At 57.9% G+C, this 13,905-nt stretch overlaps 1 protein-coding gene across 2 annotated transcripts; it reads left to right on the top strand.

Annotated features, from left to right (window-relative positions):
• The first annotated feature begins 1,662 nt into the window (after positions 1-1,662).
• Positions 1,663-11,918, top strand: SLC25A11 (solute carrier family 25 member 11). 2 transcript variants are annotated; one of them, XM_038386219.2, is made up of 8 exons: positions 1,663-1,971; positions 4,830-4,982; positions 5,849-6,055; positions 6,241-6,331; positions 8,344-8,434; positions 8,950-9,049; positions 9,575-9,626; positions 11,326-11,918. In XM_038386219.2, the coding sequence occupies exons 1-8, from the start codon at positions 1,895-1,897 to the stop codon at positions 11,479-11,481; spliced, it is 927 nt and encodes a 308-aa protein (XP_038242147.1). In that variant the 5' UTR covers positions 1,663-1,894; the 3' UTR covers positions 11,482-11,918. The 2 variants fall into 2 exon arrangements, with proteins under 2 accessions (XP_038242147.1, XP_043359655.1); XM_043503720.1 differs by lacking the exon at positions 1,663-1,971 and adding an exon at positions 2,470-2,668.
• Positions 11,919-13,905: the final 1,987 nt, after the last annotated feature.

Here is a 13,905-nt window from a genome sequence, read left to right as displayed (position 1 = left end):
CCATGTATTACTTCTGGGGGGGAGTATTTACCCCCCCCCGAGTATTGTGGGTTGCCAGACCCCGCCCCCATGTATTACTTCTGGGGGGGAGTATTTATCCCCCTCCCCCTCCCCAGTATTGTGTGTTGCCAGACCCCTGCCCCCATGTAATACTTCTGGGGGGGAGTATTTATCCCCCCCTGAGTATTGTGTGTTGCCAGACCCCGCCCCCATGTATTACTTCTGGGGGGGAGTATTTATCCCCCCCGAGTATTGTGTGTTGCCAGACCCCCGCCCCCATGTATTACTTCTGGGGGGGGAGTATTTACCCCCCCCGAGTATTGTGGGTTGCCAGACCCCGCCCCCATGTATTACTTCTGGGGGGGGTATTTATCCCCCTCCCCCTCCCCAGTATTGTGTGTTGCCAGACCCCCGCCCCCATGTATTACTTCTGGGGGGGGAGTATTTATCCCCCCGAGTATTGTGGGTTGCCAGACCCCTGCCCCCATGTAATACTTCTGGGGGGGAGTATTTATCCCCCCCTGAGTATTGTGTGTTGCCAGACCCCGCCCCCATGTATTACTTCTGGGGGGGAGTATTTACCCCCCCCCGAGTATTGTGTGTTGCCAGACCCCCGCCCCCATGTATTACTTCTGGGGGGAGTATTTACCCCCCCCCGAGTATTGTGGGTTGCCAGACCCCGCCCCCATGTATTACTTCTGGGGGGGAGTATTTATCCCCCTCCCCCTCCCCAGTATTGTGTGTTGCCAGACCCCCGCCCCCATGTATTACTTCTGGGGGGGAGTATTTATCCCCCCCGAGTATTGTGTGTTGCCAGACCCCCGCCCCCATGTATTACTTCTGGGGGGGAGTATTTACCCCCCCCGAGTATTGTGGGTTGCCAGACCCCGCCCCCATGTATTACTTCTGGGGGGGGGTATTTATCCCCCTCCCCCTCCCCAGTATTGTGTGTTGCCAGACCCCCGCCCCCATGTATTACTTCTGGGGGGGAGTATTTATCCCCCCGAGTATTGTGGGTTGCCAGACCCCTGCCCCCATGTAATACTTCTGGGGGGGAGTATTTATCCCCCCCTGAGTATTGTGTGTTGCCAGACCCCGCCCCCATGTATTACTTCTGGGGGGGAGTATTTACCCCCCCCGAGTATTGTGTGTTGCCAGACCCCCGCCCCCATGTATTACTTCTGGGGGGGAGTATTTACCCCCCCCCGAGTATTGTGGGTTGCCAGACCCCTGCCCCCATGTATTACTTCTGGGGGGGAGTATTTATCCCCCCCCGAGTATTGTGGGTTGCCAGACCCCTGCCCCCATGTAATACTTCTGGGGGGAGTATTTATCCGCCCCCCGAGTATTGTGGGTTGCCAGACCCCTGCCCCCATGTATTACTTCTGGGGGGGAGTATTTATCCCCCTCCCCCTCCCCAGTATTGTGTGTTGCCAGACCCCTGCCCCCATGTAATACTTCTGGGGGGGAGTATTTATCCCCCCCTGAGTATTGTGTGTTGCCAGACCCCTGCCCCCATGTATTACTTCTGCGGGGGAGTATTTATCCCCCCCCCCGAGTATTGTGGGTTGCTGGCCGAGGAGTACGGTACCACTGACCCCTCCCCCTCCTCAAGGGCCCCGCGCGCCCCCAACGGCGGCCCCAACCGCCGTTCCCGCCAAAACCGGCTGCCCCGCCGCCACGCGGGCAACCCCCTCATGACGCGGGGGCGGTCAGAGGGCCCGGCTGCGCGCGCCGCCGCCCCTCTCGCGCCCGCCTGGGGAGCGTCCTTGGCGGCGCGCGCAGCCGGGTTTGGCCCCGCCCCGGAGCGCTGTTGGCTGCGCGCGCAGCCGGGCTCGCTCGCTCCAGTCCCGGCGCCGAAGTCACCTTGGTCCCGGCCCGGCCGGACCCGGCGATGGCGGCGGCGCCCGCGCCCGAGCGGCCCCAAACCTCCCCCAAGGCCGTGAAGTTCCTGTTCGGGGGCCTGGCCGGGTGAGAGACCGCGCGCCCCTCCCCCCCGCGTGACCCCTCCCCCTCCTGGTGACCCCCGTGCGTGCCCCTGCTCGCGCCCCCTCCCCCCAGCGCGCGCCCCCTTTCCCCTCCTCCTGACTCCTCCCCCCCGCGCGCGCCCGCCCGCCCGCCCGCTCTCCTCGTGACTCCTCCCCCCGCGCGCGCCCGCCCTCCTCCTGACTCCTCCCCCCCCCGCGCGCCCGCCCTCCTCGTGACTCCTCCGCCCCCGCGCGCCCGCCCTCCTCGTGACTCCTCCGCCCCCGCGCGCCCGCCCTCCTCCTGACTCCTCCCCCCCGCGCGCGCGCCCGCCCGCCCGCCCGCCCTCCTCGTGACTCCTCCCCCCGCGCGCGCCCGCCCGCCCTCCTCGTGACTCCTCCCCCTCCGGCGCGCGCCCCTCCCCCCTGCTCGTGACCCCCCCCTTAGAGCGCGCCCCTCCCTCCAGGGTGCTGGTCTGCACCCCCCGAGCCCTGGCCTCGCAGTATGGGGTTCTCCTGGGCATGGGGGGATACCCCATGGGGTCTCCTTCCCCTGCTGGGACTGGGGGTGCTCCTGGAGCCCTGCCCGGCCATGTCCCCTTCCAGACTCAACCGCCTTCGCTCCCCCTCAATTCCTGCCTCTTCTCAAACACCCCTCAGCCCTGGAGACACGGGACCTTTGGGAGGGGAGCGGGGGCTGGGGGGTGAGAGCAGGGGGGGCTGGGAGCCCGGACTCCTGGGTTCTCCCCTCGGCTCTGGGAGGGGAGTGGGGGCTGGGGGGTTGTAGCGGGGGGGCTGGGAGCCCGGACTCCTGGGTTCTCTCCCTGGCTCTGGGAGGGGAGTGGGGGCTGGTGGGTTAGAGCAGGGGGTCTGGGATCCCGGACTCCTGGGTTCTCCCCTTGGCTCTGGAAGGGGAGCGGGGGCTGGGGGGTGAGAGCAGGGGGGGCTGGGAGCCCGGACTCCTGGGTTCTCCCCTCGGCTCTGGGAGGGGAGTGGGGGCTGGGGGGTTAGAGCAGGAGGGGCTGGCAGCCAGGACTCCTGGGTTCTCCCCTCGGCTCTGGGAGGGGAGTGGGGACTGGGGGGTTGTAGCGGGGGGCTGGGAGCCAGGACTCCTGGGTTCTCCCCTTGGCTCTGGAAGGGGAGCGGGGGCTGGGGGGTGAGAGCAGGGGGGGCTGGGAGCCCGGACTCCTGGGTTCTCCCCTCGGCTCTGGGAGGGGAGTGGGGGCTGGGGGGTTAGAGCAGGAGGGGCTGGCAGCCAGGACTCCTGGGTTCTCCCCTCGGCTCTGGGAGGGGAGTGGGGACTGGGGGGTTGTAGCGGGGGGGGCTGGGAGCCAGGACTCCTGGGTCGTGTTACACAGGTGAAGCACGCAGAGGTGCAGTTATTTGCCCAAGGTCACAGAGGGTCAGTAGTTGCTGGGAACGGCCCTCACGTCTCCACCAGACTGTGCTGCTTCCCGTGTTCGATAAAGCTGCTTCCAGCCCTTAGACATGAGGTCTGTGAGAAGAGGAGGGTATAACCCACCAGCACCGAGCCCTCCCCTAGGTGCCAAAATGAGGATTTATAACATTAGGTTTTAGGTTTCAGAGTAGCAGCTCTGTTAGTCTTTATTTGCAAAAAGAACAGGAGGACTTTTGGTACCTTAGAGATTAACAAATTTATTGGAGCATAAGCTTTCGCGAGCTACAGCCCACTTCATCGGATGCTCACGAAAGCTTATGCGCAAATAAATTTGTTAGAATCTAAGGTGCCACAAGTCCTCCTGTTCTTTTTGTTAGGTTTTAGCTGGCGCCATAGTGAACGCCGTTCCTTGGCAGGGATGTGACTGGTTGCCCCGTGAAGTGGGGGTGCCCCGTGTTTGGTCATCACCTGCTGTGCTCAGGACTTGGCAAACTGGCACAGCATGGGATTACATGTGGAGCAAAGCTTGGCTTTGCTGTGGCCAAAAATGTTAATCCACTTGTTGCAGCCTGAGGGTTTCCTTGGGCTTTAGCCTGACTAGGAGATTTGTCAGGGACAGCGCATGAGGGTTAGCTGCTGTTTCTCTTACTCTTAATCCTCGCCAGAACATGCCTAGCAAATGTGCTATTAGCCTCTGGCCGTCTAGGCCCCTTCCACCTCTAGGAGCAGCTTCCAGGTGGGACGGGCTGGCTCCAGAGGATACAGGGTCTCTTCCCTCTCAGGAAGGGGGACCAGCTAGCTCAGGGGAATCAGAGAATGGGCTAAGTCTTCCATCTTCAATAGGGCACTGGTTCGAAAGTGGAGTTTCCTAACCCACGAATCTGAGGGTGCCCCTTCATGCTGTCGTCCGTAGGTCTGTGCCACCTCTGTGGATTGTCCAAAGCAAGCAAGGCGAATCTCTTCTCTAAACTGGGGGTTGTGGCATTGATAAATAAGCACTCTCTCCTCCCCCTCTTACGTGTGGGTCAGAGTCCGAACCGGAGTGCGTGTCCGAAAGTTATTTGGTTGTCTGAATTTTGGACCTGATAATTTGAAAGCTGTGGAAGGCTGGACAGCTGTGACAGTCCCTTCCTGGCAAGCTGACTATTCCCACTTACAGATAAACTGCCCTGTGTTTGTCATGGGTAGAGCGGGCACTTGGGACTCCTGGGTTCAACTGGCAGCTTTGTGAGAAGTGGCTAGTGGAGGGGGCTGACTGTCAGGGCTCCTGGGTCCCTTGTGAGAAATGGAGGGGAATATTACCCCAAAGCTTAGGTTGTCAGCTCTTCAGTGGGGTCCTGATCCATGATGTATGCTGCTAGGCGCTATCCCAATACAGGCAATCACTTTAGATACTCCTTAACTGCGCCGTGTAGGCTGGTCTCCTCCATTTTGTCTCTTATAAAACGCTCCCTGTGGCTCCGCAGCATGGGGGCCACTGTGTTCGTGCAGCCCCTGGACCTGGTGAAGAACCGCATGCAGCTGAGTGGGGAAGGAGCCAAGACCAAAGAGTACAAAACCAGCTTTCACGCAGTCAGGAGCATCCTCAGGAAGGAAGGAGTCCGTGGCATCTACACTGGGTATGAGGGGGCGGGGATGGGTGATTGAGGGCACCTTTCCGATGGCTCCTTTGTTCTGGCACAGGGGTTGATGAACGGGACATGAGGCCTTTCCCCTCTAGGCTACACATGGCACCACAGCCCCAGCTGTGTTGTGACCAGGATCATTGTCTCCCGGCGGACGCTGAGTGCCCTGTGAGAAATGATTTGAGCCCGAACAGGACCCCTCAGCTGGGTCCATTTTGGGGGCAGTGAGCCAGACAACCCCATCTGCACTTCACTCCTCATCCCCAGCCGGCCCCAAACTGAAACTCTCTCCAGCCCCTCCTCCTCTTGGCTTTGTCCCTTTCCCGGGCCAGGAGGGCACCTGATTCCTTTGTTCTTCAACCCTTTAGCTCTCACCTTGCAGTGGGGAAGGGTCCAGGCCATCAGTGGCCAGGAAACAGGGTGTCGGCCATTCTGTGTCCAGACCCCTGTACACACCTGCCCTCTAGGGCTCTGTAACGATCACACACTCTCATCCCACCCCCTAGATAATTAAGAACTGCACAGAGGGAACTCCCGGTGTGGGTATAGCGTTAACTTTTGTCAGTTCTGCTCCTTTCCCCAGTGCGGAGCTGAGCCACGCTCAGTGCATGCAGAGGTACAGTCAGGTGCTCGTGAGGGCCAGGGCACACATGGTGCAGGCGGGAAGCCATTGCTGTCCATGCAGCCGGGAGACACGTATCTTGAGTCGTGGCCAGCCTTTCTCTGGCCCTCCCGTGTGCCAGGCCTCAGGCCCTGTAAGCAAACGCACCTAATTCTCATGGTTGCTGCAGAGCTGGACCTGGCCTAGAGCGCAGGAGTCCAGCAACCACACAGACCCATAACCCTCCCACCCTTGGCAGGCTGTCGGCAGGGCTCCTGAGACAGGCGACCTACACCACCACCCGCCTGGGCATCTACACCATCCTCTTTGAGCAGCTCACCAAGGCGGACGGCACGCCGCCCAACTTCTTCATGAAGGCGGGGATCGGGATGACGGCCGGCGCCACCGGGGCCTTTGTGGGCACACCGGCTGAGGTGGCGCTCATCAGGATGACAGCGGATGGCAGGTGAGCGGGTTTGAACTGCACATGATGCGGTAATGCTGCTGCTTCCTCGCCTGGCGGCGGTGCCGCTAGCCCCTCTGAGAAACTCAGTGGCCCCAGCCTGCTGCTGTAACCCACTAGGCCACGCTTCGAGGGGGTCTGTGCGTCTGAACTGCCCCCTTGCTCCCCTCCTCTGTTCTTATTCCCAGGCTGCCCCGTGACCAGAGGAGAGGCTACACCAACGTCTTCAACGCACTGCTGAGGATAACCCGCGAAGAGGGCGTGCTGACACTCTGGCGGGTACGGCACTCATTAGAGGGCTAGGCCTGGCCGCAGATGCACCCAGGAGAATTTACTTGGGCGGAGGGGTGGAGACTGGGTTTGTGGGATCAGCCTGTGATGGGTTCCCCTCTGGGGTACCACCTGGAACTGGGGTACCACTGATCCCACCTGACCCACCAGCCTGAGCTCCCCCTCACCCTGTGACGAGCTGCAGACACACTTTCACCAGCACACATAAAGGTAGGGACACACCCAGCTGCAGAAACACACACACGGATGCTGAGATCAGGTCTGCCTGGGAAGGCTTCAGCTAAGGAACTGCCCAGATACTCAAGTGCATCCCCCCGTCCGGAGGGTAAAGCCAAAATTACACCGTCTTGTGCTGCACAGGGAACTGTACAGCGTAAGCTCATGAAATTCGCCCCCTCCCTCAGTGTGGAAAGGAATACACGCAGCTTTTTGCCTCCAGTTGTAACTTCCACACACTGGTTTTGGACAAAACAAAAATAAGTTTATTAACTACAGAAGACAGATTTTAAGTGATTATAAGGGATAGCAAACAGATCAAAGCAGATTAGATTGTTTGTGTTTATTTACTAGTTTCAGAGTAGCAGCCGTGTTAGTCTGTATTCGCAAAAAGAAAAGGAGTACTTGTGGCACCTTAGAGACTAACAAATTTATTAGAGCATAAGCTTTCGTGAGCTACAGCTCACTTCATCGGATGCATTTGGTGGAAAAAACAGAGGAGAGATTTATATACACACACACAGAGAACATGAAACAATGGGTTTATCATACACACTGTAAGGAGAGTGATCACTTAAGATAAGCCATCACCAACAGCAGGGGGGGGAAGGAGGAAAACCTTTCATGGTGACAAGCAGGTAGGCTAATTCCAGCAGTTAACAAGAATATCAGAGGAACAGTGGGGGGTGGGGTGGGAGGGAGAAATACCATGGGGAAATAGTTTTACTTTGTGTAATGACTCATCCATTCCCAGTCTCTATTCAAGCCTAAGTTAATTGTATCTAGTTTGCAAATTAATTCCAATTCAGCAGTCTCTCGTTGGAGTCTGTTTTTGAAGCTTTTTTGTTGAAGGATAGCCACTCTTAGGTCTGTGATCGAGTGACCAGAGAGATTGAAGTGTTCTCCAACTGGTTTTTGAATGTTATAATTCTTGACGTCTGATTTGTGTCCATTCATTCTTTTACATAGAGACTGTCCAGTTTGGCCAATGTACATGGCAGAGGGGCATTGCTGGCACATGATGGCATATATCACATTGGTAGATGCGCAGGTGAACGAGCCTCTGATAGTGTGGCTGATGTGATTAGGCCCTATGATGGTATCCCCTGAATAGATATGTGGACAGAGTTGGCAACGGGCTTTGTTGCAAGGATGCATCCGATGAAGTGAGCTGTAGCTCACGAAAGCTTATGCTCAAATAAATGTGTTAGTCTCTAAGGTGCCACAAGTACTCCTTTTCTTTTTGCGAATACAGACTAACATGGCTGCTACTCTGAAACCTGTGATTATGCAAGCCATCTTCTAAGACCTTTTGTTCTCCCTAATGGGCCATTGACTTGTTCTCAGCCAGCCATCTAGACTGATTGTATTCTGTCTAGTGGGCGGCCCCCAGGTGTAAACACATTTGTAATAGATGCATAAACAATATTCTTAACTTCAGTATTCTCAGCTACCAAAATGATACATGCATTCAACTAGGATAATCCTATTCGGTGAATCAGAACCGTTTCAATGACATCTTACAGGACCTATCTTGCATAAAATACATTGTAGTTACACCATAATCATATCATAATATTACTCGGAAGAATATGGGGCGTGATGCCACACAGCCTATGGGCAGATACATTCAGGGGGCCGAAGGGGTGTTAGTCTGCGGCAGGCATCTCCTTCTCACGCAAGGCAAGCGCTTAGATTCCCCATCCTTGTGTCTGCATGGTGTTTCCCGTGTCGTCCTCCCCCCCACCCCCCTGTTAACTGCCCCTCCTTTCTTTGCATTGCAGGGCTGTGTCCCCACCATGGCCAGAGCGGTGGTTGTGAATGCTGCCCAGTTAGCCTCCTACTCTCAGTCCAAGCAGTTCTTGCTGGGCTCCGGTAAGTCCCGCTCACGAGTCTGACATAAAATGCATGGCTGTGAGATAGCACCGCACCAAGTTGCTCGAGCCAGCCAACATGCCAGTATTATGCTTGGTGCATCTCCCCTCCTAACCAGTCCAGATGCCCCCCAAGAGGTAGTTAAGTGTTATACACATTGGACTGAAGCACAGAGAGGGGCAGGGCTGCTTCCCAATATCTCATTGGAAGAGCTGGGGAGAGAACCCTAGGAGTCCTGGCTCCCAGCCCCACCTGCTCTAACCCCCGAGACCTCACTCCCCTGCCAGAGCCAGGGAGAAAACCCAGGAGTCCTGGCTCCCAGCTCCTCCTGCTCTAACCCCCGAGACCTCACTCCCTTCCCAGAGCTAGGTGTAGAACCCAGGAGTCCTGGCTCCTAGCCCCCCTGCTTGAGAATGGCTTAGTTCTGACCTCCAAGGGGTCCTAAAACCCCTCCTCTCTCTCCTCTCCTCTCCTCTCCTCTCCTCTCCTCTCCTCTCCTCTCCTCTCCTCTCCAGGTTACTTCCGAGACAACATCTTCTGCCATTTCTGTGCCAGTATGATCAGTGGGCTGGTGACCACGGCTGCTTCGATGCCGGTGGATATCGCCAAGACCAGGCGAGTGGGAGGAGCGCTGGGTGTGCCCTCGGCAGAGGCTGGGATGGTTGAGGGGGGCACAGAGATGGATCAGGAACAGGGAGTGGAGGGTTTTGTTGCTGGAGGGGAATCCATACTTGCTGCCTCATTCCTCCCTTGTGGGTATTTTGAGAGCTGAGTTGGTGAGTTCTCAGCCCTAACGGGACAGCAGTGCCCATCACCACGCGAGGGAATCACCCCCTGTCAGCAGCGAACAGGCCATGGGATTTGAACTCTTCCCCACCTTCCAGGGGTAGGGATGCATACATAAGGAGCATTACCCATAGTGCCCCTGTTCTGGGGGCGGGTTTCATAAAGACTTGACCTTGCTTAGGTTGCAGGGATCACAGGGCAAGCTAGTCTGGCTGCAGGCTTCCCTGGTCCCAGATCCACCCTTGATCCCTAGATATGTGAAAGTTGATCTTGATGTATAAATAAGTGGCAGGCCCCCGCTGAGCGCCTGCTGCTGGCTTAAAGCTTCCTCCCTCCTTTCCTCCGGGCACACAGGATTCAGAACATGCGGATGATAGACGGGAAGCCGGAGTACAAGAATGGGCTGGTAAGTGACAGCTGGAGCCAGGGCACATACTGGGATCTGCTGTTTTGTGCCCCTGGTCGCGCTTGGGGTGTTGTGTTCCTCTGATGAATGTTCCTGGCCCTGTGTCCAGATGGCGGGTTCACGCTGCCACTCCATAGGGCATGTTTCTATTGATAGAGCAGCTGTGCTTCCCTCCTGGCCGTGGGGAAATGGAGGCGCCTATGGCAAGCGTAGAAGGTCAAACTCTGGTAAGGAGCCAGGTTCAGCCGTGGGAGGAGAACGCCCCAGCTGTTCAGTGAGATGCAGCACTCGGCTGTACCATGGGGTCCAGACATGCAGGCGCCCCTTTGTCCTGTACCTCAAAGCCGTGTGGAGACGGGAGCTGTCAGTTTGGGGGGTGGAGAATCGCTGTACGTGCGATCCGGTGCGACACTGTGACCAAAAGGGCTAATGCCATCCCGGGCTGCGTAAGTGGCAGTCTCGAGTAGGGGCAGAGAGGTGATTTTACTGCTGGATTGGGCATCGCCCTCAGTTCCAGCCGGGGGATGATTACATCGGAGAGGGGTCAGAGAAGAGCCATGAGAAGGATTAAAAACCCTGCCTTCGAGTGAGAGACTCCAGGAGCTCAATTAGCTTAACGGCGAGGCGGTGAAGGGGTGACTGATCCCGGTCTGTGAGTACCGGCGCGGGGAGCGAATGGTTAGTAACAGGCTCTTCAGTCTAGCAGTCTAACCCGGTCTGAGGGCTGGAAGTGGGAGAAATTCAGCCTGGAAACAAGGTGGAAATGTTTGGTGGTGAGAGTGGGCCCAGGCCTGTGGGGTGCTAGAGTGCACCGTGTGGCCCATCACCTCAGCCCAGATACGGGGCCTCTGGATATTATTGGAGGGGTTCTGAGAAGCCAGCTCTGAGCCCCTATTGTGTGGCTAGGAAAGTTACCTCAACAGGCAGGTGATTTCCCTCCGCAAACTCCCGCTCTGTGGTGGTTAGTTCAGGAATTCTTACTGCTGCCCAATCTCGGAGTCTCCCCATGGGCAGGGAGCCACTCCATTCTGCACCCCCTCCGGTCACCTGGCTGCCAGGGAGAACAGGACCCAGGGGCTTTAACCTCTGGGGTGTGGAGGAATATTCCCATCAGGCTTTTAACTCAGAGCCACTCACCCATCATGCCTTTGCTCCGAGCCCTTGCAGTGCTGGTGGACCCTGCACCGAGACCCTGGGTGTGAATCCGTGACGCTGGGGCAGGGGAGAAAGCATTTCTCCAAATGCCTGTGTCTAGGGAAAGCAAAGGACTCAGGAGGACAGTCAAGTGAAGACATACGATGGTCACCTCCTCTGTGTCATGTTCAGCGTGGCATCCTCATTAAGTATACGCAGGCTACGCTGTGCCGACGGCGCAATCCCAGTGTGTTTCTTCACCGGTCCCGAATCCATCTGGCCACTGGGGGGCAGTGGCCGGTCAGATATGAGACTTGGGAGACGCCGATATTCATTAATAGCCCAGCTCCGGGAGCTCAGAAGGCGTTGTATGGCGAAGGAAACTGAGGCAGAGAGAGAGATTGAGAAGTGGCTTGCTGGAAGCTACAGAGTCAGTGGCAGAACCAGGAATAGAACCCAGGAGTCCTGCCTCCCCCCCGCTCGCTCGAGCGACTAGCCAGTGCAGGGGCGTGGCGGCGCCGGAGTATCATCCGCCGTGTGCTGACCTCTGCTTTCTGAATTCCAGGATGTGCTGTTGAAAGTCATCCGCTATGAGGGGTTCTTCAGCCTCTGGAAGGGCTTCACCCCCTACTACGCCCGCCTGGGCCCCCACACAGTCCTGACCTTCATCTTCCTCGAGCAGATGAACATATTCTACAAGAAGTTCTTCCTCAGTGCCTAAGAGGAGGCCCTGCCCTGCTGTTGCTGGGCGCCTCCTCCCCAGAGCGCAGCCCGTCCGCCGGGCCAGCGTCTGCCTGCTGCTGGGGAACCAGACCCGGCTCTCACTGGGGTCTGAAGCAAGGATCCAGCTGGAGCCCCTCTCCTTCCTCTGTGTTTGGTATCAGTCATATCACGGTTCTTCCCTGTTTCCTGAATCATGTGAAAGGATCGGTGGGGAGGATGGCACAGCTTCTGTATGGACTGGGGTGGGGTGCTCCACACGTCTCTGGATTATTTATTTGGGGGGGGGTCGAGACTGGGCCAGTACTTTGGAACGCAAACCCTTGGGTAGCAATGGCCGACCCGCATGCGAGGTGTAGGTCTGTGCGTTGGGCCGAGCTTTTTATCTTCTCTCCCCCTTCTATTTGCTTTGAACTCAGTAAACAGATCATGGTCCTACTGGCACGTTTGCTTTGGGGTTCCTGTGGGGGGCAGGGAGGAAGGACACCTCGGTAATGCTCTGCAACAGCATGTCATGGATCTACGGGCTCTGAGCTACGCCCCAGCTTCTAAATAGGCCCTGGGAAGAACCCCTTCAGTGTGTCAGACCCCCAAGGCCTACGGGTCAGCTGTGCCTCGGGGCTCCAGCCTGCTTCAGCTGGCGAGCTCTGCCCCGTGAGAGCCTTGTCCGCTCTGCAGGAACCCGGGTGCCCAGCCGGTGTCTGCAGTGACGCCCGGCTGCCTTTTCGGAGCAGAGCAGGGTTTATTAGTGCCCTGGAGGCCTGACGTTAGCGTAGAGAAGCGCAGGGTCAGACACAGTGTGCCTTGGCCACGCCATCTTGGTTCTCTCTCTCTCTCTGTCCCAGGTGAGCGCCTGCCCCTCTCCCAAGGCCGGCTGTACCCTAGCCTCCCATCAGAGCCCCCTGCTGAGTTCACATCTTCCGCCTGATGGCGGGATTTCTTCTTGGTAGGTGTCAATGGTTTAGTTCTCGCCAGCTCCTCCATGGATGTGAGTCGGTTTCAGGCAGTCCTTTAAGGACCCAGCCACACATCCCCAGGGAGTTAGGAGAGTGAGACACCTCATGTCTCCAGCAGCTTGTTAGCCCTTTTGCACCCATTGCCCAGCAATCCCTAGTCAGGTCGGTCACTGCCCTGCACATCAATCATAAAAGCAAGCCTGAAAGTGCCCGCTGGGTTACAAGGCATGACTTTATTGGCTGGAGTAGACAAAAGGGAAGGGAAATTGCTGTCCCACTCGGTCCAGGACCGAGCGACCTCAGACTGCCATGACGCCAGCGGGGACCAGGCTACCAGAGCACGCTCTGTATTTACCTCTGCCAGCTTCTGCTTTGCTTTAACGAAACGTGCAGGGCTCAGGTCCCCACCGCCTCGCCCTGTGCTGGTAGAACCGATTGCAGGTAGGCTGCACCCCATGGGGGCTTTTTCCCCTCGGGCAGCGTGCTATGGGGCTGGCTGACGGCCACCTTGCCGGAGAAGCGAGTCCCTGTCAAGCAGCGCAGAAAGACAGGGAATAAGTGAACCGAGTGTGACTACCTCAGGGGGCTCATTCTCGGTGGGCAGCCCGTCTGGCCTCTGCTCCTGTGTGCAGACGCTGAAGTGGTTGTCAGGGTTAGGTCAGCCCACAGTCGTGGGAAGAAGCCGCTGGGCAGGGTGCGGAGCCGGTTCCCTGACAGCCGCAGCAGCTCCTCCAGGGCGTTGTCCCGCAGCCTGGTTAGCCACTCACAGGCCTGCTCAGGCAAGGTCCACAGCTGCTCCCGGGAATCAGCTCTGTGAACCGTTGTGAGCCAGGGCCAGGCGGGTGAGGGCATCGGCTCCTGGAGCGAGGGGCAGTGACCCCCAGGCTCAGAGAGGTGCTGGAAGGAGGCGGTGGGGACGGACACCAGGTGGTTGGCACCAAGCCGTAGACTGCTGGTGACCCTAGGCGACACACAGGTTAACCCCCGGCCCGGAGCAGCTAACTTCGAGCTGGTGTGTGATCACATTCATCTCCCCCACCCAGGGCACCAGCTGCGATCAGCAAGGCTGGGAAGGTGAGGTGGGACCAGGTGTGGGGCGGCCTGGTCTGGAGTTGGGAGCAAGGTGCTCCCAGAGGATGGAAGCCACAGGGCCCATCTACCCTAGCCCAGCGGGTGCTGTGACAAGGTCCAGACCCCACCTGTTTTGACTAGAGCTACTTCCACAGAGCTGTATATCCGCAGAATTTCCTCGCTGGTCTGGAGGGGAGAGTCATGGGGGCTGAGATGCAGCTGCCTCTGGGGTGGGATGTGGGGGCTGTTCACGTGGATCCCTCACCCGGTGCTGAGATGTGTCTGTGTCTGGGGTAGGGTTTATACAGGGATCCCTTGCCCAGTACCAAGATGCATCCTTGCCTGGTGTGGGGCACTGTTTATACAGGGATCCCTTGCCCAGTGCTGAGATACGTCTA

This window comes from Dermochelys coriacea, chromosome 28 (assembly GCF_009764565.3).
Source record: "Dermochelys coriacea isolate rDerCor1 chromosome 28, rDerCor1.pri.v4, whole genome shotgun sequence".
In the NCBI taxonomy this organism is placed as follows: domain Eukaryota; kingdom Metazoa; phylum Chordata; order Testudines; family Dermochelyidae; genus Dermochelys; species Dermochelys coriacea.
Note: the sequence above shows the minus strand (reverse complement) of the source record. Positions and strands in the feature narration are given on the sequence as shown.